A 26,489-nucleotide genomic window follows, 5' to 3' on the forward strand; every position below is an offset into this window, starting at 1 on the left:
CCCTCTCTCGTCTGGTCGACTCTGACAGCATGGCAGGCAACGCCGAAAAACAGCGGTGACTGAACCCACGGCAGGGGAGAACGCAGCACCGCTCAGTCCCACACCCCTGCCGGGAAGATCCGCAAGACAGCAAGCCCAGCTGAGCGCTCCTGTCTCTCTAGCTGGCCTGGCACAGCGGGGTGAGCTGGGCGTGCGCCAACGGGCTGGCTTGGAACCACCCCAGGGCTGTGAACTGAGCCAGGGAGCTCAGCTTTGAATTCTCTCCCCAGAGCAGCTCCCGCACCCCGGGGGAACGGGCTGGAGGCAGGACGACCTGCTGGTCCGACTGCTGCACCTGGAGACCTCCCTGCCCCTCGTGTGAGTGCACAGCGATGGCCAAGCCCTCGCGCTGCCCCGGCTCCCCTGTGACACAGGCTGAAGCGACACCATGTGCTCTGTGCGCCGCTCAGGGCTCCAGATGCCAAGTGCAAGTGAAACCCCCTCATCTCTGGAGTTGAAAGGCCTCGCGGAAAGCTTTCAAGTGGGGCCTGGTTAGAGCCTGCCCTGCTGGCAGCCTGTTCTCAGACTTTTCCTTTCTTCTTTCATCTCATCTCCCCCTGCTCCTGCTAGAGACATCGGCACGCAGGGGAGCTCAGGGAAAGGGGCGGGACTGACCTCCCTGGAGCCGGGAGCCTTTTGCTGACCCATCAGGTACAGCAAGGGCAGCAGCAGGGAGCAGGTTTCCCCTCTCTGTCCCCAGCCCAGCCCTGATCTGCAGAGACAGGAGCTCAGTCTCCAGGGCCTGTTCGGTTCCTGGCTTCTCGGCCATCATGGGGGCAGGGAGAGGGTAAAGGGGGACTAATTCGTGCCAGCTGAAGTGGTGCTGCTGTTGGCTTCTGCCCGCTAACAGCGGGTCTGAGCCCTCACCAGTTCGTTTCACATGTTCCACCTACCGCGCAGGCACCCCGAGATACATTTGGCAGGGTGAGACGCTGGCCTGAAGGGACCTCAATTCCAACATGACAGGGCTGGTGTTGTGCCAGGGCCGACAGATTTACCCCACCTGTGAGCTCAGCTGGGAAAAGGGAAGTGTAAGAAGCGTATAAAGGTCACAGTAACCTACGACGACAACACACGTCAATGGGGAAAGGCACGAAAAGCGAGAAAGGAAAACTGAATTCGTCCAAACAGAGGCCAAAAATGAATCCATCAGAATCGGTGTCAGAACTTAGGCCTAACTGGGGGACACAATCCCGAGGGGGTGACCTATTCCACCCCTCCACTCCCACTCCCTTCGTGGCTCCTTATAGAAAGAGACTGGGGGGGGGGGGGAAGCTTCCCTTGGGGTTTTGCTGCAGTCGGCCCTTCACTGAGTGTGTGCAACCAGCTGCTCCTCCGGGTCCGATCCACACCACCCCCGTCAGGCTGCGAATCCAGCCTTTGATCAACATCCCAATGAGGATTATCCGCAGGAAGAAAACCAGGAGGCAGGAGCCTGCCTGGCCCATGTCTCTGATCTGACACCAGAAGACGAAATCCTAAGGAAACACTGGGAGGGGATGGGGAGCTCAGCTGGGGCAGGGTGGCTGGGAGAACATGGCAAGGGCTGACTTATGCTACAGGTCTCACTTTGAGGCTAACTCCAAAGGGGGATGAAAGCCAAGGGAGAGGATATGAAGGGCTGGGAAATGAATGCCACGTTCTGAGAAGGTACTTGAGGTAAGAGGCTGCATTTCAATAGGTTCCGTGTTACTCTGTGCTATGCCAGAGGGCAGGTGGATCCCGGGCTCCTTCTCTGGGCAGGGCTGCGTTTGGAGCATACGACAGGCTCAGTCAAGCATGGGCACTGCAGGTGGCTTGGAGCAATTGCTTCTGCTTGGGAATAAGGCTGTTTGCGCCAAAGGAAAATGCCCTGAGAGTGACCAGCCCCATGCTATGCAGAGGGCAAGATTCCCCGGGGGTGATTCCTGCAGCCAGGTCTGAACTGCGCAGCATAGAAACAATCATGCAGGCTGGAGGTGCCTCATGCTACCTGCTTAAGACATGAGTTTGGGACCGTGACCAGATGCAGCATGGATGAGCCCTGGCAGGAGAGCGAAGGGAGTCAGACAGCAAACACGCCGAAGCCTGGAGGGCTCGGTCCAGTTCACCAACTACTAAATAAACCCACCCCCATTGACCAAAAGTGCTTCGCCCTCGGCCAGACGGGTGGAAAACACTTTATGGACAGCTCCCATTGGCAATAGCTGGAGCTGCAGATGCTCAGCACGTGTGAAAATCAGGGGCTGGGTGTCTGAGTTTGCCCCCCCAAACCAAAGCGCCCAGGGTTCGAGGACACCGTGGGGAAGGCTGGCCTGTGGGACTTGCTCACAGCCCCGCAGGGCGTCCGTGGCAGAGCCCAGATCCCTGAGCGGTAAAGGGAGGCTTCAGCGCGAGCAGTGACCCCATCAGCGAGTGATTTCCATTTCCCCACGAAGGAACCCCAGGGCTCGTTCAGACCGAGTTGCGGCTCCCGCGGCATGGAGCCAGCACAAGGTCTGCGTGGGAGAGAGGGTTTGGTGCCACCATGCTTGGATATCATCGCACCTTTCTTGGCAAGGGCCAGGCAACAGACCCTGCACCAAGAAGGGACAAATTCTGTAGCATGAAATCCCTGAGGAGCAATGGGAGAGAGAGAACATACCAGCTGCATGGCCCCTGGGGGGGAGGCTGAAGCTCGGCTCCTGCAGTTTAACAGCATGCAAAGATATTCCTGGACCTGCCAGAGGCACCTGGGGAGCCTTGCTAATACTGAGGGAATGGAGGCAGGGTTAAACTCACACTCGTGTGGGGAGTTCTAGCAACAAGCTGGGATGCTTTGGCCCAATCTATACATGCTCATGCAGCCACCAGATGGCAACCTCACAGACACGCAGCAGGGCTTTCTCATCCCAAACGGTGCTGGCTGCCCATTCACTCAGCCTCGTTACATGATGGAAACAAACTGAGTCACCATCAAGTCAAGCCTGGAATTCACCCAGGGCCTAACCCGGAGATGTCAGGATATGCCCTGAGCAAGGTGGATCACTTGTTGATGACCTGTTCTGTTCATGCCCTCTGGGGCACCTGGCACTGACCACTGTCGGAAGACAGGATATGGGCTGGATGGGCCTTTGTAAAGGAGAAGATACGCGGTGCGGTGTAGTTGCTGTGTGCGATGGGGGAATTGCAGTCAGAACTCTATAGCTCGGGCCCTTGGCTGCATACAGCCCTCTATTGGCGCAGGGAAGATGGGGAAGGGGTAAGAGCAAGACCTACTTTAATCCTCTATTGTCTCCTTACAGTCTCAGGAGGTGCAAGGTGATTGGATAAAGGTAGTAACATCACCAGGAGCCAAGCACCTCAATATGAACTTTGGATACTCCTGGCCTTTAATGTGATGTGCTAAACTCAGTGATTGTAAATGAAAAGGCCTGGGAGACTGAGTTTGCTCATTTGGGATTCTACATTGTTTTGCCATCAGCCCGCTTGGAGCGTCCGTCCAACGCTGCAGATCATGGAGGACACGACCCGTCAGGGAAGCAAGAGACAGGAATCAGATGCCACCACGGTCGCTACTTCCCAGTGCTTCTTCCAAGCAGAGTCTCAATTTCACGAAGCCAAAATTCCACTGCCTGGCCAACGAGGAGCAGAGACTCAGAGGCTTTAAGGCCAGAAGACACCGTCATGATCATCTAGTTTGACCTGCTGCACATCGCAGGCCACAGAACCTCACCCACCCACTGCTGTAATAGGCTCCTAACCTCTGGCTGAGTTACTGACATCCTCAAATCATGGTTTAAAGACTTCAAGTTACAGAGAATCTGTCATTTACACTAGTTCAAACCTGCAAGCGACCTGTGCCCCACGCTGCAGAGGAAGGTGAAAATCCCCCCCAGTCTCGGCCAATGTGACCTGGGGGAAAATTCCTTCCTGACCCCAAATATGGTGATCAGTTAAACCCTGAGCATGTGGGCAAGACTCACCAGCCAGACACCTGGGAAAGAATTCTCTGTGGTAACTCAGAGCCCTCCCCACCTCGCGCCATACTCTGCTGCAGAAGAAATGGAACCAGTTCTAGTTTCAGCAGTCAGGGGGATAGCGGGGGATGCTTTATGGGCTTTTTAAACAGTTCTCACATAGGAGGCCAAAAACCAAGTTGACTTGAAAATGCTCTAATCAGAAAGATCCATCATGAACACAAACCACAGGCTACTGCAGTGCAACGTAGAGCAGTTCATCTGCATTACAGCAAGGGGTGAAGTGTGTTTGTGCATCTCCCCCACTCCCCACCCGGTGTGTGGGCGTAACACAGGTGACTGAAATACCTGTAGCGAAACATGAATCCACCCAACATTTGAGATTTTCTGCACTGTATTACAAATGCAAAACAGGCCCTCTCCTCATGAGCACAGCGTTTCGCACTCTGCCGAGACGGGTTCTTGTACCCTTTAGTGAACGGTAACAGACTGTGCATTCGAAAATGCAGGATTTCCACTGCTGATATAAAATAATTCGCAGCAACCCACTTCCCAGTGCCAGCTCAGAAAGCTGCTGCCCCATGTTTAGTTCCTTTTGTAATTAAGATGCCACTTGTTACATTTTCAAACCACCACCTTCAGGTTTTCTCCCAGCCTTGCCCTCATGCTTGGGAGGAGCTCTCCCTCCACGTCTGCAAAGCCACCCCACTGTCCTCCTTCAAATCTCTTCTGCGGTGATGGCAACAAAAAAACTTGACAATTGTCAGGCCAGCGGTGGACTGAGACCGCAGGCTGTTGGGCTGACCAATATTGCCTCATTGTTTCTGTGTGCTCCCTTGTTGGTCGGTTTGCCTCCATCTGGTATCTTGTGTCTTACGCTTAGATTGGAAGTTCTTTGTGCAGGGACTGTCTTTCTGTTGTGTGTTTGTAAAATGGGAGCCTCACCTGGTCCGTGACTAGGGCTCCTAGGTGCTACAGTAATATCAGTAATAATAATTGCAGGAGGGATCGACAATAGGGCAGTAATGAGCAGGATTAGGGGATGTGGATCATCATATCCAGTACTGTATCACCACGCAATTTACTTGGGTCGATTGCAAGGGCCTGTTCTCAGGAGAAGAGGCGTGCAGTGTTCTTAGGGAGATCGCTATATATACACCCCTTCTCATCAGACTCCTGTGTCTGAATGGAAGACATTCTCCCCTGCTGCTCCCATTACCCAGCAGCAAGTGTCAATACTCTCGTGAGTCTTTGGTGTCAACAGAATCAATCTCCTGGTAACCAGACTGTGATTATTTCTTTTTTAAGCTACATAGCATTACACAGAAATCTCTGTGTTTCACAAGGTCCTAATTGTTCACAGTAATTTATTCTGTAAGTGCACTTGCCTCTGGAATGCAATCCGAGAACAAGAGTGCAGAGAGCGTAACAAGCACTTGCTCAGAACTAAAGCCCGAGTCAGTTGCTCACAGATAGCAGGAAGGCATCAAAAGGCTTGGCAGTACAGAGGAGCATGCAAAACTCGAGCTGATGCTCAAGCGTCTTCTAATTCTTGAAGTCTCTTGGGTCTGCAAAATCAGGCTTCAGATCTTGCCAAAACAGGGTCTTGTGAGACCGCCAGAACTTCCTACTTCATGTCTGGCCAGAATTAGCACGATAGCCGCCTGTGCCCGGGTATTCCAGACTTTGCCCTGCCACGCCAGATGGGAGCCCTGAAAGGCTGAGGCGGCAGCCAAAATAACAACTGCTGAAAATAATGAATCAGACTTCAGAAAGGTTTGGACTGAAGAGCTTAGTATGAGCTGCAGGGAGGTGAGAGTTATCCTGGTTTACGGGACCTGCTTCACCAACCCTGCTCTTAAGGTGAGGCAGAACAGACCGGCCAATAGGATCTTATAAACACTGAAAAACAATTCTGGGATGTCATCAACACCAACCGACGAACCTGCGTACAACAACTCAAGAAACACAAAGTATTTGCCTTAAATTCTCATCACATTCCACATGGGACCTGACCGTGTCCAACTTACTTGGATGTTGTCAAACGATGCTCTATTTGTAACATCGTACAGCAGTAACAAAGCTGTGGAGAGAGGAAAAGACACAGTTAATGCAGGGAATTGCTTGCTGAATGGTCACAGGGGGTTTTGTTTGTTTTGCTTTTTACAGCAAGATGTTTTCAGGGCGATGAAACTGAATGCTGAGAAATGCAAAGTAATGCACAGTAGAAAACACAAGCCCAACTGTACATGCAAAATAATGGGTCTAAAGTTAGCTGTTATCACTCAACAAAGATCTTGGAGTCATCATGGCTAGCTCTCTGAAAACATCTGTTCAACGAGCTGACCAGCAAAAGAGCGACCAGAATGTTGGGAACCATTAAGAAAGGGAGAGAGAAGAAGACATAAAATATCATAATGCAACTATACAAATCCATAGTATGCCCACACATTTAATACTGTGGGCAGTTCTGGTCACTCCAGCTAAATATATACATATATTAGAATTGGAAAAAGTAAAGAGAACAGCAACAAAAATGATCGGGGAATGGAACAGCTTCCATGTGAGGAGAGATTAATAAGACTGGGACTTTTCAGCTTAGAAAACAAACAACTAAGGGGGGATATGACAGAGGTCTGTAAAATTATCAGCGGCGTGGAGAAAACAAAGAAGGAAGTGTTATTTACCCCTTCACATAGCACAAGAACCAGGGTCACCCAATGAAATAAGGCAGCAGGTTTAAAACAAACACAAGGAAGTACTTCCTCACACCACACACAGTCAATCTGGAACTCGTTGCCAGGAGATGTTGTAAAGGCCAAAAGTATAACTGGGTTCAAAAAAGAATTAGAGAAGTTCATGGAGGACAGGTCCAACAATGGCTATTAGCCAAGACGGTCAGGGATGCTCTGGGTGTCCCTAAACCTCCAGCTGCCACAAACTGGGACTGGACAACAGGCGATGGGACACTCAATAATTGCCCTGTTCTGTTCATTCCTTCTGAAGCATCTGGCACTGGCCACTGTCAGAAGACAGGACACTGGGCTAGACGGACCATTGATCTGACCTACTGTGGCAATTCTTACATTCTTAGGTGCATGCAAAGAGGCAAAAGCTTTGTACTTGTAATATGTGTTTTACTGAAATCATTAGTATCTCTCACAATGGGTTAGGAAATCATGAAGGCACCTTCCATAAAACAGCTTTCTTTTTGTAAATTTAGTAGGAACCTTCTCAGCTATGCAAAACTTGCATGGGAATTGCACCAGTCTCCAGAGAGCCTGAGAGACCCAGCAGCAAGTGCCAGGACGAGCAATATTCTGAACTCTCCCTGCCACAGCACTGCCTGGGGGAGACACTGAAGATGCAGCCAGTCCTTTTAAGGAGACATCAACACCCCAGATGCAGGATGCAAGCTCCCCCCTCGCTGGTGGGGGAGGCAGCTGGGGACTGGAAAAGCAACTGGCAATTTTAGATAATTGTCATTGACAATAAAGTAGCACCCGAGGCCCCATTGTGCTGGGCACAGGAATGTGCCTACGATCCAGGAAAGTCAGAGTCCAGAAAGAATTAATGATTTAATTGGGGATTGGTCCTGCTTTGAGCAGGGGGTTGGACTAGATGACCTCCTGAGGTCCCTTCCAACCCTGATATTCTATGATTCTAAGAAATGACCAAAATCTTGGCAAGGACGATGAACAGAGATGACACATCTGCATAGCGCCTTCACAGACTGGTCTACACCACCTTGGGCCTGAGTCTCACATGTACTCCTTCATGACTGCCTGACGGGGGCCAAGGGGCCTTCGTGGGAATGTGAATCAGGCCCTTTCTATAGGTATTATTCAGTTGTAAATGACACAGGGCAAGAACGGGAACTTCCCAGGCATCTCGTTCAGGAGCCGAGTGTCCTGCACATTATCACAGTGGTTTACACAAGTGCCTCTCTCGCCTGGTCGGTAACCTCTTCCCATGATGCTCCTCTGTCGCTCAGGGAGACTCTTACAGGAACAGCTCAGGCTGGGGGCAGAAGGGCATCTCCCTCTTTCGTGTATCACGTGAAAAAACTGGAAGAATGCACAACACAAGGGAAAAAATAGCAGAGGCCAAACTACTACAACCCCCTGGGGGAGACCCCAAATGGACAAGCCTGCTCCAGTGCAATGCACCAGTCAGAGCGCACATGCTATATGTCTGGGGGCTTGGTACCTCGGTGTGCCAAAGACGACAGAGGACTGGATGACCGGGGAGAATGAGAATGTGACAGTGAGCCTTTAATGGCTAAACACTGGTTTGAATCCTGGCCAGGTCAGCGGTGAATGACCAAAACCCACCCCGAGCTAATGGCTGTTCAGTGGCTTATGTTTGCACATTACAATTGGCAACAACTGGTCCCTTGAAGGGGGACTCAGCAAGAAGTGCCATGGATCAACTTTGGAGATGGAGATTGTCCTCTCGGATGAGGTCCCCTCCAGGATCACGTGGGGGTACAAGGGCAGTGCAGTGTGTGGTCTTACGCCGCTGCTGCATCTGCAGGCAGAGAATTCAGCTGCCAGGGGTCTCAATTCAGCAACCTTCACAAGCCCTAGAGGCCTGCTCCAACTCCCATTTCAGGCAGGAGAGCTTTGGCTGGCGCAGCATTGAGGCCTTTCAGGTAACTCCACGCCCCTCCCTGCAGAGCGTGTTCTGAGTGCCTGGCTTAGCCACATATTCTGTCTTAAACGAATATGAAATTAAAATGCAACCTCCAGAGTTCCACTTGCTTTGCATTTTAACATCAGCCTCGCAGATAAAAAAAAAAATCAGCGGTCAGCCGGGGTCAGGAGGACCCGCCCTGACACTCCCCCGTCCCTGTTCTCTATTGGGGTGCGCTGCTCCATTCCCTCTCAGAGAGGAACAAGAAAACTCCCCCCGGTCCCCTGAAAAGTGAAACTCAAACCCTGCCTCTCCACCACTCCCCTCCTGCCCCCAATTCCCCCAGCTCTCCCTGGCACCCAAACAAGGGGATGTACGAGAAGGTTAGCTCTAGGGCTAGTCGCCAGCCAGTCGGTCCCTTGCTGCCCCTGCCCTACCACATCTACAGATGCTGCAGATAGGTCGATACACTGGGGCCACAAAGTCTGGATGAAGATCCCAACTTCCGCAAAGTCCAGGACCGCTTGGGTGCAGGGGTTTGGTTGAGATACTGACCACAGGGCTGATAACCTGCTGGGAAGCATCCCCTAGAACTAACCTACAAAGTGACCAAGTACAACATGCCCGACGTACAAAGGACACCGTGTCTTACCAAAGAAATCAATTCTCTGAAAGGACGGTGAGCTGCCTTCCTTTCTCCAGCATTGTTCATGGGTACATCTAATATTGGCTTGAGACTGTTCAGGGAGCCAAAGCTTTACTTCCCAGTTCCTCTAAAAGTCTATGCTTTATTTCTGTGACTGAACACAATAGCTACAGCAGATCGGAATAAATGAATAAAAACCCGTGTAAGTCACTAACTCACGATTCCGAATTTCACACCAAGTAAGAGCAAAGGTTCTCCTAACACACGGGCTATCATCAGAGCAAAGCAACTATAACATTATCCCCTACCCGGCTGCACTTGGAATCATTCACAGTGAAATAGTGACACCCAAAAGCCAAATCCTTACTCAAGACATAGGCTGATGGGGAGTTTTGCCAAGAAAAGACCACCCACATGCCAACAAAGAACTAGGATGCCACGGGTACATGATATGCCAAGGCAAGGAGGATGCTCGGGATATTAGCTTGGCATGTTCCCTGCAATGCACGTGATCTTTGCAAGCCTTCCATTGGCTACATGCGATCCTTGGCCTTTCACCAGCATGGGGCCCTCTGCACATGAGTATGCGACCATCTCCCAAGAGTACTCTCATTCTGTCGAACAGGATAAAGGTGCTGACTAAATGTGGACTGTTTAGAAGTCAGACGGGTTGCTCAGTGGGGGAAGGTTAATCTTCATTTCACAGAAGGAAAGCATCTGTAGATATCACTGGGTTGCAAAGGAAGAGTTCCAGTTTGCGGTGATCAATGCACTTAAAGCCAGCTGGCTTTTCCTCCAAAGAAAGCACGCCTGAGATACCACCTAACAGTCAGAGGCACTGAGATAACACTAAGCACACAGCCTGCAGGTGCACTGGCTTGGGGATGTGAACTTGTCTGCTCTCTCAATCCAAGCAGTCAGCCGTGTTCAGAATGTGGGCGGAAGACCTGCAAGGAAAACAGCAGGACCCGTAAGAAACAGTGTTGGTGGCTCAGTACATGAAAGATTTGGGGGTTGTGGTGGAGAATCAGCTGAACAAGGGCCCCCAGTGTGATGTTGTGGCCAAAAGAGCGAACGTGGGAATCTCGAGGAGGAGCAGAGCAGTTATTTTGCTTCTGCATTTGGCACTGGTGCGACTGCTGCTGGAATCCTGTGTCCAGTTCTGGTGCCCACAATTCAAGAAGGAGGTCGATGAATTGGAGAGGATTCAGAGAAGAGTCATGAGAATAATTAGAAAACATGTCTTATAGTGATAGACTCCAGGGGCTCAATTGATCTAGTTTAACAAAGAGAAGGTTAAGGGGTGATTTGATCACAGTCTATAAATACCTACAGAGGGAACACATATTTAACAATGGGCTCTGCAGTCTAGCAGGGAAAGGACATGATCTAAAGACTGCAAGCTGAAGATACACAAATTCAGAAGTGAAATAAGGCCTAAATTTTTAACAGTGAGAGTAATTAACCACTGGAACAATTTACCCAAGGTCATGGTGGAGTCTTGATCACCGACAATTTTGAAACCAAGATTGGAGTTTTCGAACAGATTTACTGTAGGAATTACTTTGGGGCAGTTCTCTGGCCTGTGCTACCCAGGAGGTCAGATTAGAGGATCGTAATGGTCCCTTCTGGCTTTAGAACCTATGAATCTTTGCCTCAAGTTGGTACTGAGCCGTTGCCCCAGCAGAGCTCTCTTGGGGGCTTGGCCTCTTACCTTCTGCACACAGCTCAGGGCTTAACTATTTGTGGTTAGAGGTGGTCAAAGTTTTCCCATGGAAAAATGGGATTTCATTTAAAAAAATCAGCCTTTTCTTTTTTTTTTTTTGAGAGAGAGAGAGAGAGAGAGAGAGATTTCAAAGGGAAACTTTGAAATTAAACATAGTTTGGAACTGAAATTTTTTTAAAAAACAAAGACTTTGGAAGTTTTAGGCTTTTGTTTTCTCCTCTCCGTTTTTTCGTTTTTCACCTTTCAGTGCGATACAATGAGTGCTGGCGATAGCTAGGGCTTTCCTCCTCCCCTCCCATTTCCCATTTTCCAGTCGGATTTTTCAAAGATTTCTCCATCTTTGGAAATGTTACAGAGTGGAAAAGAAAAGAAAAGGAAAAAGGGGTGAAGAAAATACTACCCATTATTCCCTGTATTGCATTCACTGGCAACCGAAGAAAACAAGAACTGGGAAGAAAAAGGAAAACATGTCAAATTTTCAATTTTTTCAAAATTTCTTAGTGACAAAAGTTGTTTCATTTTGAAATTTTCCTGTGAAACACTGAAACATTTCAAACCAATATTCTGCCTGAGACGGTGTATGTGAAAAATAAAATTTTTTTTAGACATCCTCTGAAAAGAGAGCCCAGGGTACTGCCCAAATTCCCGCTTGGGTGATTCCATTTTCCTGTCTTAGATCCCTCTGCAAAGACCTGGGATTCTCCTTCATTTCTTCCCTGAAATGTTGAGCAACAGCTGCGTTCTCCCCAGCCGCCCCGAAGATTCCTGCATATACCGTTTGTCAAGCACTCTTGAGCTGTCCCCAAGGAAAGGAGCTGCATAAATGTCTGTTGTCATTATTACAGCTCATTTCACTTGGAGTTACAAGAACATGCTGTTCAGTAACCATTTCCCAGGACGGACACACCAGTGTCTCATCTTCCCTTGACAGATCTATGGCGCTCCCGTTCACTTTGACTGGAGCTCCCTGAGCAGAAACGGAAGAGAAGAGGTCGGCCTGGAGATGGCTTAACAGAGGGCTGGGGGTGCTCTGGAAGAGGAAACTCTCAAAGGGAGAGCATACCATATCATTAGAGCTCCTTCCAGCTCTGTCCCTATTGGCCATTCGTTACTGCAGAGATTTCATCACTACAGAATGGTACGAGATCTGGCTTCTGAGACCCACAGGCAGGATCTAGGCGGGTGGCTTGAAGGAATAATGGCAGCTGAATGCCTGGCTTCCCTCATATATGGGGTTTACTGTTCTGTTCAATGGCTTTCAGCACCCCAACTCTACAAATTTTTCCACCAGCCTGCCCACAGCTGTTAAACACCCACTCAGGTTGGGGCAGAGCCCCACTGATAAAGGGTGGGTTCTGAGCGTGAAAGACAAAATCTTGCATGGGGGCTGCACCGGAGTCTTTCCAAGAACCAATCATTCCCTTCACATGAGGAGTAAGCTAAACCTGGCACCGGTGAGAATGAGCCCAGCTCCCTTAAAGGGTCAGTTTCTCCTGACAGCCTTCAACAGAGCCTTGCCAATTTCCACCAGCAGAGGCTCTTAAATGTGAAACTAACCAGTCTGTGTTCCTTGCCCCAGGAAAAGGGCAGACAGGGCTTGAGCCTGCACCGTGGATTTCCTCGCTGACTCCAACAGAGGCAGGATGAGGCCGAAAATGAATCAATTTAATCTTTTAAAATTCTTTCCATTTAAAAATCACCTGCATTTCTGGTACTAACGCTAGGAATGAAGGGTGTTTTCAGGTGCTAACAGCGTCCACTTTCAATAACAGCTCTGTAAAATAGCGTGGTGTGGGAGGCGTGACATTTGCTCAGTCACTGAGGAGCTGGACAATATAGAGGAGATAATTTTAAATCTCCCTGGGAGATTCTTTTTTAAATGATGGACTCCCTTCCTGCCATGCTGTGCCTAGGATGACCAGATGTCCTGGTTTTATAGGGACAGTCCTGATATTTGGGGTTTTGTCTTATATAGGTGTCGATTACCCCCCCCCCCCGTCCCCAGTTTTTCACACTTGCTATCTGGTCACCTTAGCTGTGCCCCAGACACACCAGCAGCAGGCTGGGGCACAGAAACCAGGAGGGGAAAGTGATGCTAACACAGAGCTGTCTAGACTCACTCCCCAGCCCGAGCAAGGAGCACAAACTCAAACAGCAGCAACAGGGACCCGCCAGGAGCATGACGCTCTGTGTGGATCCATGATCCCGGGGGCCCTTAACACTGTCCCTTTAAACTCTATTTGGCCCCCCTAGAAAAAGGGAGCGCAGAGAAGCTCTTACCATGGGCATCTCGGTAATAGGCGTGAGTGACACTGCGGAACCTCTCCTGCCCTGCGGTGTCCCAGATCTGAAAAGGGCAAAGACAGGGCACCATCAGACACAATGCAAGCTGCTCAAACCAGCCCAGGCTGCTCTGGGAGCTGGGAGGATACACTGGGCTCCTTTGTTTTCCTTTTAAAGATGTTTCATTTATTTTAAGTTTAAAATGAATGAAGGGGGAGGGGCTAGCTAGAGCTGATCCAAGGACTCCAGAGAAGCAATGGAATGAGGATTTTGGAAGCCTCCTGCTTAGTCACACGTTGAAAGGGACCTGCAGTCCCCAAATCATCCCTGCACCAGTGCGCTATCAAGATGGCAGCTTCTGATTGGACTGCTAATTATTGTTTTAATTCTACTATAAAGTTACCCCTTTTGACTCAAGTGGTTAGCCAAAAATGTTGGGGTCCTGTGGGTTGGTCCTGTTAGAAATTATGACTGCACAGCCTTTTTAAAGAAACAGGATTGCATCAAAGAAGCACCTGATTCAAAGTCCTGCTTCTTTGAACCCAGCAGGAATCAAGCAACAGGAGGTCATGTCTTTGCTCATCGCTCCCAGCCTCTTTCAGACAACACTCTGCCCAAAAGTGCTCTCCCGGCTTTTTTGAGGGCCACACTCCCAGCGTGACTGCTCTTGGCTTTTCTGCCCCTTATCTCCCAGCTTCTCTGGTCTTTCTGATGCTTTCTCAGACACACACACCTTCACAAAAGAATAGCCAGTGAACCCCCTTTGCCCAAGTGCCTTGCTGTGGGTGGTGACATAGGCCGGCGTATGCGGTGGAGGTTGTTATTGTTTCAGCTACCAGGTAACTTCATTGTGTCTTACCACTCTATTCAATGAAGGGCTGTGGTCACACCCAACCCATAATAGTATGGAAGCCACCTTTTCAGAGATTTGCTCTTTGTGCTTAGCGATCAGAATCTCTTTCCTTTCAGCCCACCTGTGAGCTGGCCCAGCCAAGGGGTTGTATATGCAATTACACCACAAAGCCTTTGCAAATCGAGCCAGTTAGTTCTATTTGTTATTACTTCATTGCTAGGTGTTGGCCACAGGCAGGTTCTGTTTCACTCATGCTGTCACCACAAGCTACTCATTCCATGTCTCCATCCCGCCAAGAGAAGCACCATGGAAAATGGTCCACTCAGCGCCTGATGGCTTCATGTTCTGCCAGGCCACGTACCGCAGGTTGAAGTGATTCAGAGCTGGGAGTTCAGCAGTCTGCTCACATGTGAGCAACACCAGCTGTCAGAGCGACGGAGGGAACATTGAGGGTTTCAGCAACGATGGGAGAAAAATTAAGACCCAACCAGAAATTCTTTTGGAAAATAAATATAAAATCCAGTGACAATGCGCACTCCTGAGAAAATTACTTTAACATTTCATTTCAACAACAATTCATGGTCTGATCTATTTGCACATGATTAATTTGCAACAGGGGGATGTTTGTAGGGCTAAGAATAGGAAAAGTGACAAGCGCAATAAATATTTAAGAGGCGTGTCACCATTCTTCAGCATGTCTGAATACCGAAATGATGGCTTTTGACAAATGGCCTACAATGCCTCCTTAATCAAAAATCCATTTGCTGGATGGATGTGTGGGGACCTACTAATTGAATTTATCAGTTTTTAATGCAGTGTTGTGTTTGCACAGAAACACACAATCCTATTGGGGGAAAAGGAGAGCTAATGTTATTAGTTAGCTTCCAGCACCGAGGTCACAGAAGACAGCCAGATCTTAGAATCATAGAATCATAGAATCATAGAATATCAGGGTTGGAAGGGACCCCAGAAGGTCATCTAGTCCAACCCCCTGCTCAAAGCAGGACCAATTCCCAGTTAAATCTTGTGGCATTACAGCAGCTCAGATTCTTTTGGAGCTGAAGATGTTGAGTTGAGATATCATGGGGCCGGGATGGATCAGGGGACTGGGTAACAGTGTCTTTCACCACGGAGTCTTTGACTTCAAGGGTCTTGTCTGCACCAGGAATTAGCCTGGATTTCAGCCATCATAATGCACCGCCATTGCAGACAAGGAAAGACATGATTTAGACCAGTGGAACCCTGGTGTCTATTCTGTTCTATATAGGTTCTTATACCAAAAGCTTACCACCATAATATCTGAGCATCTTCCAGTAGTGTATTAAGCAACATGTTGTTTGTTCTCTCATCTTCTCCCTCAGGGAGAAGTGGGTACAATGGAGTGTCTTGTTTTGGTAGAGTTTTAAGGTATGGCTTTTTGTTTTTAAATATACACTTTCAAGTAGGGATGGCCGCCAGCAGTTTTAGTTGTGGCTTTCCTTGTCTGCATGGGTGCAATTAAATCAGCAGCTGAAATCAAGGCTAATGCCAGGTATATACAAGATCCAAGTAACTGGTTTGAATCGGGGCTGTGTCCAATCAGAATTTATTCTCACCCAGTGGTGGTTCAGTCGTCAATGTGGAAAGAGCTGCTGGGTTTAGACCAGTGTCCCCAGCAGAAGAATAACCAGCAGGGAGGTCAAGCAGTCAATGGACCATGGAGACTAGCCTCCCCTCCCTTCCCCAAGTGACCCCTCACAATGAGGCTTAAGGGGCACTAGCAGGGAAGACAGGGGAAGCTTGCACTCCAGCCAACTATGCTGTACTTGTTTAATGGTGCACAAAGGCCTGTCTCCAGAGATGCCTCTCAGCAGCGCTGAAAAAAATTCCCACTAAAGCTATTATAAAGGCAAAGAAACAGGTGAATAGTCACAGAGAGGAACTAATGCAAAAATCACAACTGCCAAAGATATTCTGCCAACTGCTGCTCCTCAGCGTGTGGCTGATGCTTTGTTTGGTGTTAGATATTGCTGATTTCATTACCCTGCTGCACACGTTCGAAAGTCGCTTGCAGACGGGAGAGAGCACTCTGGTACGTTCCTTACATCTCTTGCAAAACTCCAGATTCCCTGGGGAGCCCATACACTGGGGAACCCTGTTAAGAAAGCCCAACAGATATGAAAGCCAACCTTGCTGGGAATTCTTCAGCCTGAGCAGATCTGCATTCAGCTCCATTACATGAGTTCAGAGGTCTGCAATGTCTTGCTCTGCCAGAGTACTTGTGATCGTTTGATGGTCTCTTGGTCTATGCTGTGATGGCGACGGGGGAGGTGGGGGATCCCTTTTTAAACAGCAGAGGCCTAACTAGCCCCAAGTAGAGTGGTACTATCACCTCCTGTGACTTGCATGCTATGCTTCTGTTAATACAACCTAAAAATGCATTTGCTTTTTTTGCAACAGCATCGCATTGCGAACTCATGTTGAGGCTGTGATCCATCACAACTCCCAGATCCTTGCCAAGCCACTTATCCCCCATTCTGTATTTGTGCATTAGGTTTTTCTTCCCTCACTGCAGGGCCTTACTTTTGTCTTTGTTGAATTTCATTTTGCTGTTTATAGCCCAGTTCTCCAATATATCAAGATCCCTCTGAATTTTAGCTCTAATCCTCAAAGTGCTGGCCACACTCCCAGCTTAGTGTCATCTGCAAATGTGACCAGTGTGCTCTCTAGTCCTACATCCAGTTCATTCATAAAGAAGGTAAACAACCTAAACAAGCTATCCTTTAAAACTAAACCCAATCCAAACCAACGTGTTGGTTCTTTCTTTTTCTTTTCTTTTTTTTTTTGGAAGTGCAGAAAGGTTTCATGAAGCCCTCGATCAACCGTGGGTATTGATAGGGTGCTAGGTACCATAGCCAGCAGCACTAAGCCCCACAGCAAACAAGCTGACATGGACAAGTTCAGGTTCATGCAGAGCTGACGAATGCGGGTCAGGGGCTTACCTGCAGCTTTACCTTCACTGCATCCACATTTAAGACTTTATTCTGAAAGAGAAAACAGAAGAATGATGAGAACTCTGTACAAAACAGATTTAGACAGAGTTACAACAGCAAAGGGATTTGCCCCATCTTGTTTTGTTGCACTGACATTTTATTAGTTTGTATGGAACTGGCCAACAAATACTTAAGATTTTCCTAGGTAACTGTCACACTTCCGTATTGTATTGATTAAGAACAATAGCCTTTCAGTTATGCAGCCCCTTTCATCCAAAGCACTTTACCAGCTAATGCCTGGAGAGAGATCACTGCAGCCAGTGCTGGGGAAGAACACAGCAATGGTTTAGCAGTGTACATCAACCCCACACAGTAATGTAGCGAGAACTTTAGGTAGGCAGAATGTAATTGTTCAGAGTGGAAATTAGCAAGGCACTGGGGTTACTGACCCTAATGAAGGCAGTCAGTGCCTTGATTTTTCAGCCCCTCTGAAAGACTGTTCCTGCCAGCACATTCTGGGAGTTGGGTTCTGGGTTCTCAGCCACCGGCCCATTGCTCTCACACCTCTGCTTCCCCATCTACAAAGGGGAGATCATACCAAATTTCTTCGCAGGAGGGATTAAGTCATTACACATGCTTTGTGTGCTAGAGAACACACACTAGAGGGCATTCAAAGCACCACCAGCAAATAGGTCTGCATTACACCAGCTTTCAGCCAACACAGGGCTGTCAGATTGGATCCTCAATAAAGGTCCTTGTGGCCACAACAGGAAGGTTTTCTTCCTTTCCTGGTAAGCCTGCTAGTTCTGACCTCTGGGATCCTGCCCCAGCACCGCCCCTACAGCACAGTCCATGGTGTTAATGCACAATATTAAACTGAAGGCTATAAAACAAGGTCACGCCCATCAGAAGCCACATGTCCTTTGCTGGGGTGTCGCACCGGGGGAAGATGCAGAGATGTGTCCATTTAACTGCCTGAAGTGGGCATGAATGAGACTTGTCAGTGAAAACGCTCCATAAGTACAGGCCCAGGACACCTTCAGGCGTCTGGTCACAGGAGAGACTGGCGTGACCTTGTCAGACCTGCAGCCGTGATGTCCTGGTGACCATCTGAACAGCAGTGTCAATCACGAGTCTCCCCCCCGCCAAGTCATGGGCCAGGAATCCAAAAACTTCAGCACCTGCCTTTAAAGAATGGGAGGGGTCAGATGGCTAGTCCCAAACGCTACGCCTGCACGGACATCCTGGCGCTGAACTCCTCCCTGTCCTACAGAACAGGGACGCTCTCTCCGTGTGCAGAGTGCACTGGGCTGCTTATAATCTATATTGGGGCTCCATAGACAATGCTAGGCCCTGCTCCCTCTCTCACTGCCTTGGGAGTGTTCTCACCCACGCTGTGCCCTGCAGGCAGACAAGGCCTCCATCTTCCTCTGCCACCGAGCGATATTTGCAAAAAACAACCCTTAAAACGCTGACTCGTCCAGGCCTGCTCAGAATGTGCCTCTGCAGGGCAAGAGCCTGGCAGGAGCTCATCAGCACTTCCCCCAGGGAACAGACCCATCTTAGGAGCTATTCCAAAGTCACGTCCAGCTCCCAGCATAGGGAGGTCTCTCCGTTACGATTCGGAAACCCAACAGACGTGTCAGAAGCGACACAGACAGACTTGGAGTATTCGTACTGCAAAAGGAGAATAAATAAGAAAAACGATCGTTTTCAACCTGGGTGCCTGACCCAAATCCAGGCACTTTCCTTCAGCAGCAGGTATATGGACGCACCGGAAAGGAAACCAACCCCAGCTCAGTCCCAGTCTTGGGCACCTACAGACAAACCCAACCAGTCTATTGGCAGCCGCTAACGCAGACGGGCAGGTTGTTGAGACAGATTAATTCTGACCATCCCCTTTGAAGAGGCTTTGCAGCAGGACACAAGCGCCTCTCCCAAGGGATGTCCCCAAGGAGCAGGCACTTTGCACCACCAGCAGGAAAACCGTAACTTTCTCAGCAAACCAAGTTCGACTCCAGCTGCAGCTTCCCTGACCTCAAGTTAGCAAAATGCAGTTGAAATCCATTGGGAGCCGGGGGCTCTGCAACTCTGGAGAGGCTCCCCAGGAATGCTGGGGATGGCAGTTGTCTGAAGCGTGATCACATGCAGCAGCTCGGCCTTAACCATGCCGCTGTCGCACCGCAAATAAAACGTTGCTTTGATGGGCTCAGAGGCTCCATTTCCAACCTGCCCATTTGGTCCCACTCTCTAGGGCTATGGAAATTAACTGGTGATTTCCTCCCTGACAGCCCTTCTCAAAGCTGCCACAACCCCCCTGTGACCAGAGATACCAGTGAAGCCAGGCTTTGCACATCTTGAGGGGTATCTGGTATCTGGCAGGCAAAGGACACTGGAGCGGGTGCAAATCAGGAGCGATGTCAATGGAGTAGAGCGATGTAAAGGAGGTCAGAGCCAGCCCGCTGGCTTGAGGGGATGGAGGGTTGGCCTGACCTCGCTCTTGGAAAATTCTCAGCGAGGTATGGATGGACTGTCAGCTCTCCACCCTCCCCTCGACTGTGGGTTGGGGGGAAGTTGGTAAATCCTCCGGCCCTTCAGTTGGCTCTTTACCACAAGCACTGCAGAGAGAGAGAGAGAGACTATTTTCAAGTGATTCCCCATCCTTATTTGCATAAGGAGTCTGCAGGGGCTTATAAATGGGAGCCCAGGTTTCACTGTTGAAGGCTGTGACTCAAAATCTATTACAGACCTGTCTACCTAGAGCTATCTACTCTTTATTTGCACTGAGCTAGTGTCTACAGGCCCCAGCCCCGTTGGGCTAGGCACTGTACAAACATTTTACGAACAAGACTCGTGTTCCTACAATTCTCTTTTACTCGTGCTGCCCTTGTGTATACGTATCTCCAGCTCCTCTCAAAATGACCCCCACCTGGTGGGGCAATGCTAGAGAAAGTCTGCACGTAAGTTTATTTACTCCCTTCAAGGGGCAGGGCCTACCCCAGAGTTTTAAAAATCCCACCTTCAAACCGAAGCCCTCCAGAGACCACACTAGTATGTGCGTTTCTGGGTGTCACTGCACCAGAGACTGGCAGACAGGCCAAACCCAGAGGATCATTTGTGTCTAATGCCCACAAGGGGGATTCTGACAGGTCCTCATCTGATTCTTTCTTAAAATAGATGGATATACCGGGAGGCATGGAGGTCTGAATATGAATGAGAAAGCATTCCTTTGTATCCATCTCCTACACCTAGCAGAGCTCTTAAAAACCTAGCAATTGCCATTTCAGAACAGCTAGCCTGCAATCTCCTTGAGTTTTACCAGACTGACACCTGCTAGCTCAAAATCCCAGACCCTGTTGCACTCGCCTGGTATCTCACTTTCCATTGTGCCAGAACAGACCAATGGTCCAGCTAGCCCAGGAACCTGCTTCCAACAGCAGTCAATGACAAACACTTTGGAGAACAATATAAAACATCTAAACTGCACGGAACTGTGCACCATACGGGGGAAGGAATTTCTCCCCGATTCCAGCTGCTGATCAACTTATGCCCTGAAGCAGGAGGATGGGGAGTCCTGGTAACAGCTCTCCTAGCTGCAGGTGTTATTTTTTATTCATAAGTGCTCAGGCGCTTGTTTAAAAAACTTCCTATGTTATATAAAAATCACCCGTGGAAACAATTTATATTGTGGTACAACTAGAAAATCGTTTTCAGTGTCAATGTCTATGGCAAGGTAGACATATTTGGCAATTTAAAATCCAGAATCACTGTTGCTAATTTACACTATTGCACGTAGCTCTGACTGGAGGACCTCTGGCAATAAATTAATGAGCTACAATATGCTGTGTTAATGGCTTTAAAAAGATACAGCCAATTACTTACAAATATCCAGTTAGTAACCACCCTTAGAAACATAAAAATCACTTCTTTTCCTGCCAATTTTGCTTCTTTTTCAAACATAGAGATGCGCTCTCTCTCTCTCTCTCACACACTCACTCTCCTTTTTGTTCATTTTGTCTGTGTTTTAGATGATTGGACAATAAAAATCAATAAGAAAACGAGCTGAAGCAGTCAGACTTTCTGCACTGTCCCTCCATACTGCCCTTGTCCTGGATAGAACTTTAAGGAGACGAAGGATGGGCCAGAGATTATGCTGCTAGCTTGGGAATCAAAACACCTGGGTGACTTGGGACAAGACAGGAACTCTACCCTGTCCCTCACAGAGGATGGAGAGAACAGCACAGCCTCCCAGGGGCGCGGGGAGGACTAACACACTGACGATTGTGAGGTGCGCAGATGCTCCGGTACCCACAGTAGATAAACATGCCAAGCTGAGGGTGGATCGGAATTGCTTCTGGCTGTGTTATATCTGCACTGATAAGCAGCAGTTCCGCTCTCCTCCTGACTTGCAGGTTAGCGACTCCTTCCCAACCCTCCCCTTAAACAAACGTTATTGCTGTGAGCTACAGCAGATGGGCTGCATTACCGCTATCCATTTTTTTTATGCATCCTAGCAATTAACGAGCCTCTAATGCTCCTATTTCCTTTTTATGGCAGTCCCTGCTGCTTCCACCCTGAGCCCTGCTGATCAACCAAATCAACAAACCCATAACAACTTTATCTCCACATCTAAACTGCCTGGTGGGAAGACACAGCAACGTGGGCCGCTCACGCGAGCCCAGCGGTGCCGTTCTGCTGCTCTCCTGGCTGCTACGCAGCTGCAAGACAAACTCTAGAGTGCCTGCTATGGTCAGATCACCTCTTCTGCCCAGGGAGATGGTGAGGGCGAAAGCTCCCCATTAGAGGCCTGACAGTTACAAAGAGGGAGTCTATCTAGTGGTTTGAGCAGGGGACTGGGAGCTAGGACACCTGCTTCTAGTTCCATCTCTGCCTCTGTCTCACTGGGGAAAGTCACCACCTCCCCAAGACTCAGTCTGTAAAGTGCTTTGAGATCCCCAGGGCGAGGGGGTGACAGAAGGTGAGAGGTGAAGATGACTGGAGGCGACTGGCTGAGTCCCAAGTACCGTCTCTCATGTATGACTGGAACGAGCCTCTTTCAGAAGCAAAACGGATGCTGTCCCTTCTGGCTGAGGAAGGGCTGACTGCGGGGACGGGCCAGAGAGCACCCCAAGCCCCGCTCTACATCCCTCCCTTGCTTGGCTGGCGTTCCCCTTGGCCCTGCTCCCTTCCCACACTGCCCACACTGCCTCCGTGTTGGGAGGGAAGCACCAGCCTCTGCCCTCCTGCCCCAGCCATTCAGAGACCAGTGCCTAGACTTCAGAGCCCCTCTGAGCAGCCCGTCCAAGACGGAAACAACCTCAGGGCAGATCCTAGTTCAAGATGGATGAGATTATCAAGGAAAATCAACAGACTAACCAGTGAGAAGCAGAGCTGGTGGAAAAAGTGATTTTGATAAACACAGCATGGCTGGTTTGCTCCACTGTTATTACTCAGTGCTTTGGGGAGCGTTCAGCCAGACCATGGTCCAAAGAAGGATTCATCTCAGGTGGGCGCTCGTTAGTCACTATTGATCCTTCATTATTCTCCTGATTAAAGAGAACGAGTCAGAACCAAGGAGCAGAATGTCCTATGTACAAATTATCTATGTCACAGAGATAATCAACCACACACTATGAAAAATATTACTACCTAATAGAGAATCTCCTTCTGTATCCAGGGACTGAATCCAGAAAAACCTGTTCAGAATATCTTTGTCACCACAGTATGCCTCTGCATTGATCTGGCACCTTAAAATCCCATTGGGCCTGCAGAAAAGCGGGGTGGGGGGTCGGGGGGATATCTTCTTGTTGAAAAATTGGATAGAATCAACAAACAGCTACAAGAACAATTCAAACCCCAGACGACTGCAAAGCTCAATCTATGTAGTTTATCCACGAGACAGCTAAGAGGTGACTGGATCACAGGCCATAAGTACCTACATGGGGAGAAGATTTAGCAGAAAGTTCTTTAATGTAGCAGACACAGGCTGAGCGAGATCAAAGGGCTGGAAACCGAAGCGAGACAAATTCAGACTAGAAATAAAGCACAATTTTTTGACAGTGAAGGTAATTAACTACTGGAATGACTTTCCAAGGGCTGGCATGGACTTTCTGTTCATTGAAATCTCTAAATCATGAATGGGATTTTTTTTTTGTAAAGTTCCATCTAACTCAACCAGAAGGTATGGGATTGATGGGTGAAATTCTACGCTTCGGGCATGCAGGAGGGCAGACTAAATTATCATAATGGTCCCTTTATGGCCTTGACTGCTATGAACAAATGAATCTATAATGAAAACCCGACAGTTAAAGACACATCGGAGCGAAAGGTTAGAACAGACTGAGATTTGTCGACAGATTTAATTTAAATTTATAATAAAAACATGCAAAAACCCCACATCTCTATTACTCTGGGCACCTTTGACTACTAGCAGAGCACCTAAAAGCCACCCCATTGCACTAGGCACTGAAAAACACACACACAGCAAGAGACAGCCCCTGCCCCAAAGAGCTTACATTCCAAAAAGACAAGACAGACAGAGGATCAGGAGGGGAAACTGAGGCACAAAGGGGACACGACTTGCCCACAGTCACACAGCAGGTCAGTGGCAGAGACAGGAATTGAAACCAGGACTACCGAGTCCCAGCCCAGTGCACTATCCAGTGAACCAAAGCCAGCAGCTTATCTACCACCAGGATCCAAAAGGACAAAGCTCCCTTCCTTCCCCCAAAAAGGAGTCACCCTTTGTCCTGCATAGAGGTTACATACAACAATTTACATAGCATGCCCCCAAGGTCGACAAACCAGGGCAAGCTCAGTCCAAGAGGAGCAAGAGGATCCAAAGTGGAGGGCGCTGGTGGATAGCATCCTGTTATTACTCCCTTTTAAAACTGATTCATAAGGCCAGAAGGGACGTCTGTGACCATCTCTGCCATTATGGAAAGTATTGCGAATTATTTGCAAACAGAAAAACAGGGTAAACCTCAGCTCCAGTGAGATGCGGGTTTGATTTTTAAAAAATTCTTTCCTTGTTAATAACATAAGGCATCAGCTGTGTCTTGACAGTGCCCCTTCTAACAGTCACCCTCGCTCCCCAGCAAAGTGCCAGGAGAAGCAATCTGCTAGCATATGGATCCCCTTGAAAAGGTGGCACTTCACTCTCCAGCCACATGGGCCGCAGAGACAGGAGGGAGTCAGACGACAAGTTTCCCATTTAAATTGTGAATCTGCAGCCTCCTTTATCGGGGTGGGCAAAGAGCCACATAAGCTGGCTTCACACACAGTACCCAGCTGGATTTCGATTTCAACCCTGCATGCATTTAGAGAGCACGGTGGATGGGGAGGAGACAGCTACCTCAGTGAAAAGCTCTCTGGAAGAGTCTATTCCGAGCCCCGCGATGGCTGGAGGCCAAGTTCACTCATTTCTCAGAGAAGGTGTTTTCTCTCTGTGTGTTCGTAATATAATTGTGGTAACAACGTTCTGTCGGCTAAAGCAATCACACACCACTCGGCAAATTAACTGACTCCCGTAACAATGGTTTTCTGGATGGATTGCAAGGGGGGACCATAACCCTGAGCCGCGCGCTGTTCCGATAAACAAGCAGAGGCGCTGGCTGCATGTTGGCGGAGGACGTACAGACGTTCCAGGTGCTGGCACAGCTTTTCGACAAATGTCCTCTGGCAGCAGCAGGCTGCCTGCCAGGGAAGAAGAGCAGGCCCAGGAACCGCACAGCACCATGTGCGAGGCCTTACGAGCCAGTCGGCATTTCATCATGCAAGAGCCCTGGACGGACGAACACGCCGTGGGCCCGTCCCCCAGCTTCTGAGGGAGCAGAGCTACTGTTCCTCGTCACTCCCCACACCACACACATACCGGGCACCACCACCCTGCCCAGCCCCAGGAGCAGAAAGGCGATTAATGGAGGTGCAGTGTGGCCTAGTGGCCTGGGCTAGAGTCAGGACACCTGGGTTCCATTCCTAACTCTGTGACGCTGGGCAAGTCCCTTCCTCTCTCTGGGCCTCCGTTTCCCCTCTTACCCTTTGCAGGGCTTGTCTGCAGAAGGTGAATTTTGTAGGGCAGGGACTGTCTCGCTGGGAACACGTGCAGTGCCTGATCTTGGCCAGAGCCTTTTGTCAGCCTTACGATAATGGTACAGGGTCGCTAGCCATGAGGGGCTCAGGTACCCAGCCCATCTGGGGAAGATGAGCCAACCCAGACCCACCGGTGAGTAGTTAATACCTGGGCAGCAGTTAGTCCGGGAACTCCTGGGCCTAACAAAGGCTTAGGAGAGTGCAGCGAGGAAGCCCAGAATAGGGGAATCGCTGAGGCGTGAGACTCCTTGGGGAGACAGGTCGGCTACTCCCAGCCATGTCTCCCTGGCAAGCAGAGGCTGACAGCGAGAGACGCAGGCCCAGAGCCAGCGTTCCCAGGCAAGGGACCATAGCAGCCCAGGAGAATGAACTGGGCATGGCCCCTCCTGGGGAGGTGCTGGGGACTGGCTCAGCAAAGAGCCACGCACTGTTGGGGAAGACTGGTGTCCAGCTGAACGCCCAGCAAAGGCTCAGCATTCAGCCTGTAAGGGCTCCGGGGTGAGACGCGAGGTGGACTAATCCAGAGGTGGAGAGTTGGCGGTGGAGTTTTGTTTATGTTTTGGTGTTATCCTTTCCTGATAAATAAATGAGACCTCCTGAAGAGGGTGCTCTTGAATACTAGAAAGGCCAGCTTTGACTTGTTTACACCCCAGGTGAAGGGAAACTGAGGCAGAGGCTCACCTGCAGCACCATGCCAGACAGGCATGTCGGGGTGACCTGCATGCCACTGCAAGTAACAATAGTAGCAGTGACTCCCATCCTCCTGATGCTTGTTTGTGCCCCCCCATTGAGAGCCCCTGGACTAAGGAGAACGACAGCATCTCAGCTCCTGTAGCTTGCTGGTTAGCGTTAGCTTGGCCGTGGCAATGCCCATCTGGGAGCTATTCCCCAAGAGAGCTGGAGGAATTTCTATCATCTCACTTTGCCTCGCTCAAGCCACATGCATCATTTTCGCAAGCTGTACACCATGGATCAAGCGTGTAGTTAATCCCCGCTCACCACCCCTCGCCAGCTCCAGCAGCAGCAGGGAGGCAGCTATTATCCACACCATTAAAAAGTCCCCTCAGGGCAGGCAGGAGCCAGTAGGATACTTTAGTGTGTGGGCTACACAGGGATCCCAACGAACACCCAGTGGCGGGGGCGCATCGAGGGGCAGCATGCTGCTAAGGCAGACCTGGCCTTCCGTGGCGGCTGGGTATGCCACAGAGAGCTAATGGGAGCTGGGAAAGACAGGTCAAAGGGAACCTGGAGAGTCAGAGACTGTGGAGCCTCGTTAGCGAGTTCTCTGCTGAACAGAGCCTTACAC

The 26,489-nt window shown here is 49.5% G+C and overlaps 1 protein-coding gene across 1 annotated transcript in view; it reads right to left on the reverse strand.

Moving 5' to 3' along the window:
• The window catches only part of RAB26 (RAB26, member RAS oncogene family), a 236,330-nt gene that overhangs the window by 59,292 nt on the left and 150,549 nt on the right, over window positions 1-26,489 (reverse strand). The window contains exons 3-5 of the mRNA XM_084642053.1: window positions 17,102-17,143; window positions 13,265-13,331; window positions 6,008-6,060 (exon numbers count right to left, since the gene is read on the reverse strand). Coding sequence (XP_084498179.1) covers window positions 6,008-6,060; window positions 13,265-13,331; window positions 17,102-17,143 — 162 coding nt within the window. The remainder of the gene's footprint in view (window positions 1-6,007; window positions 6,061-13,264; window positions 13,332-17,101; window positions 17,144-26,489) is intronic.

The sequence above is a fragment of the Lepidochelys olivacea genome, assembly GCF_965140295.1.
Source record: "Lepidochelys olivacea isolate rLepOli2 genome assembly, chromosome: 10".
NCBI lineage: Eukaryota > Metazoa > Chordata > Testudines > Cheloniidae > Lepidochelys > Lepidochelys olivacea.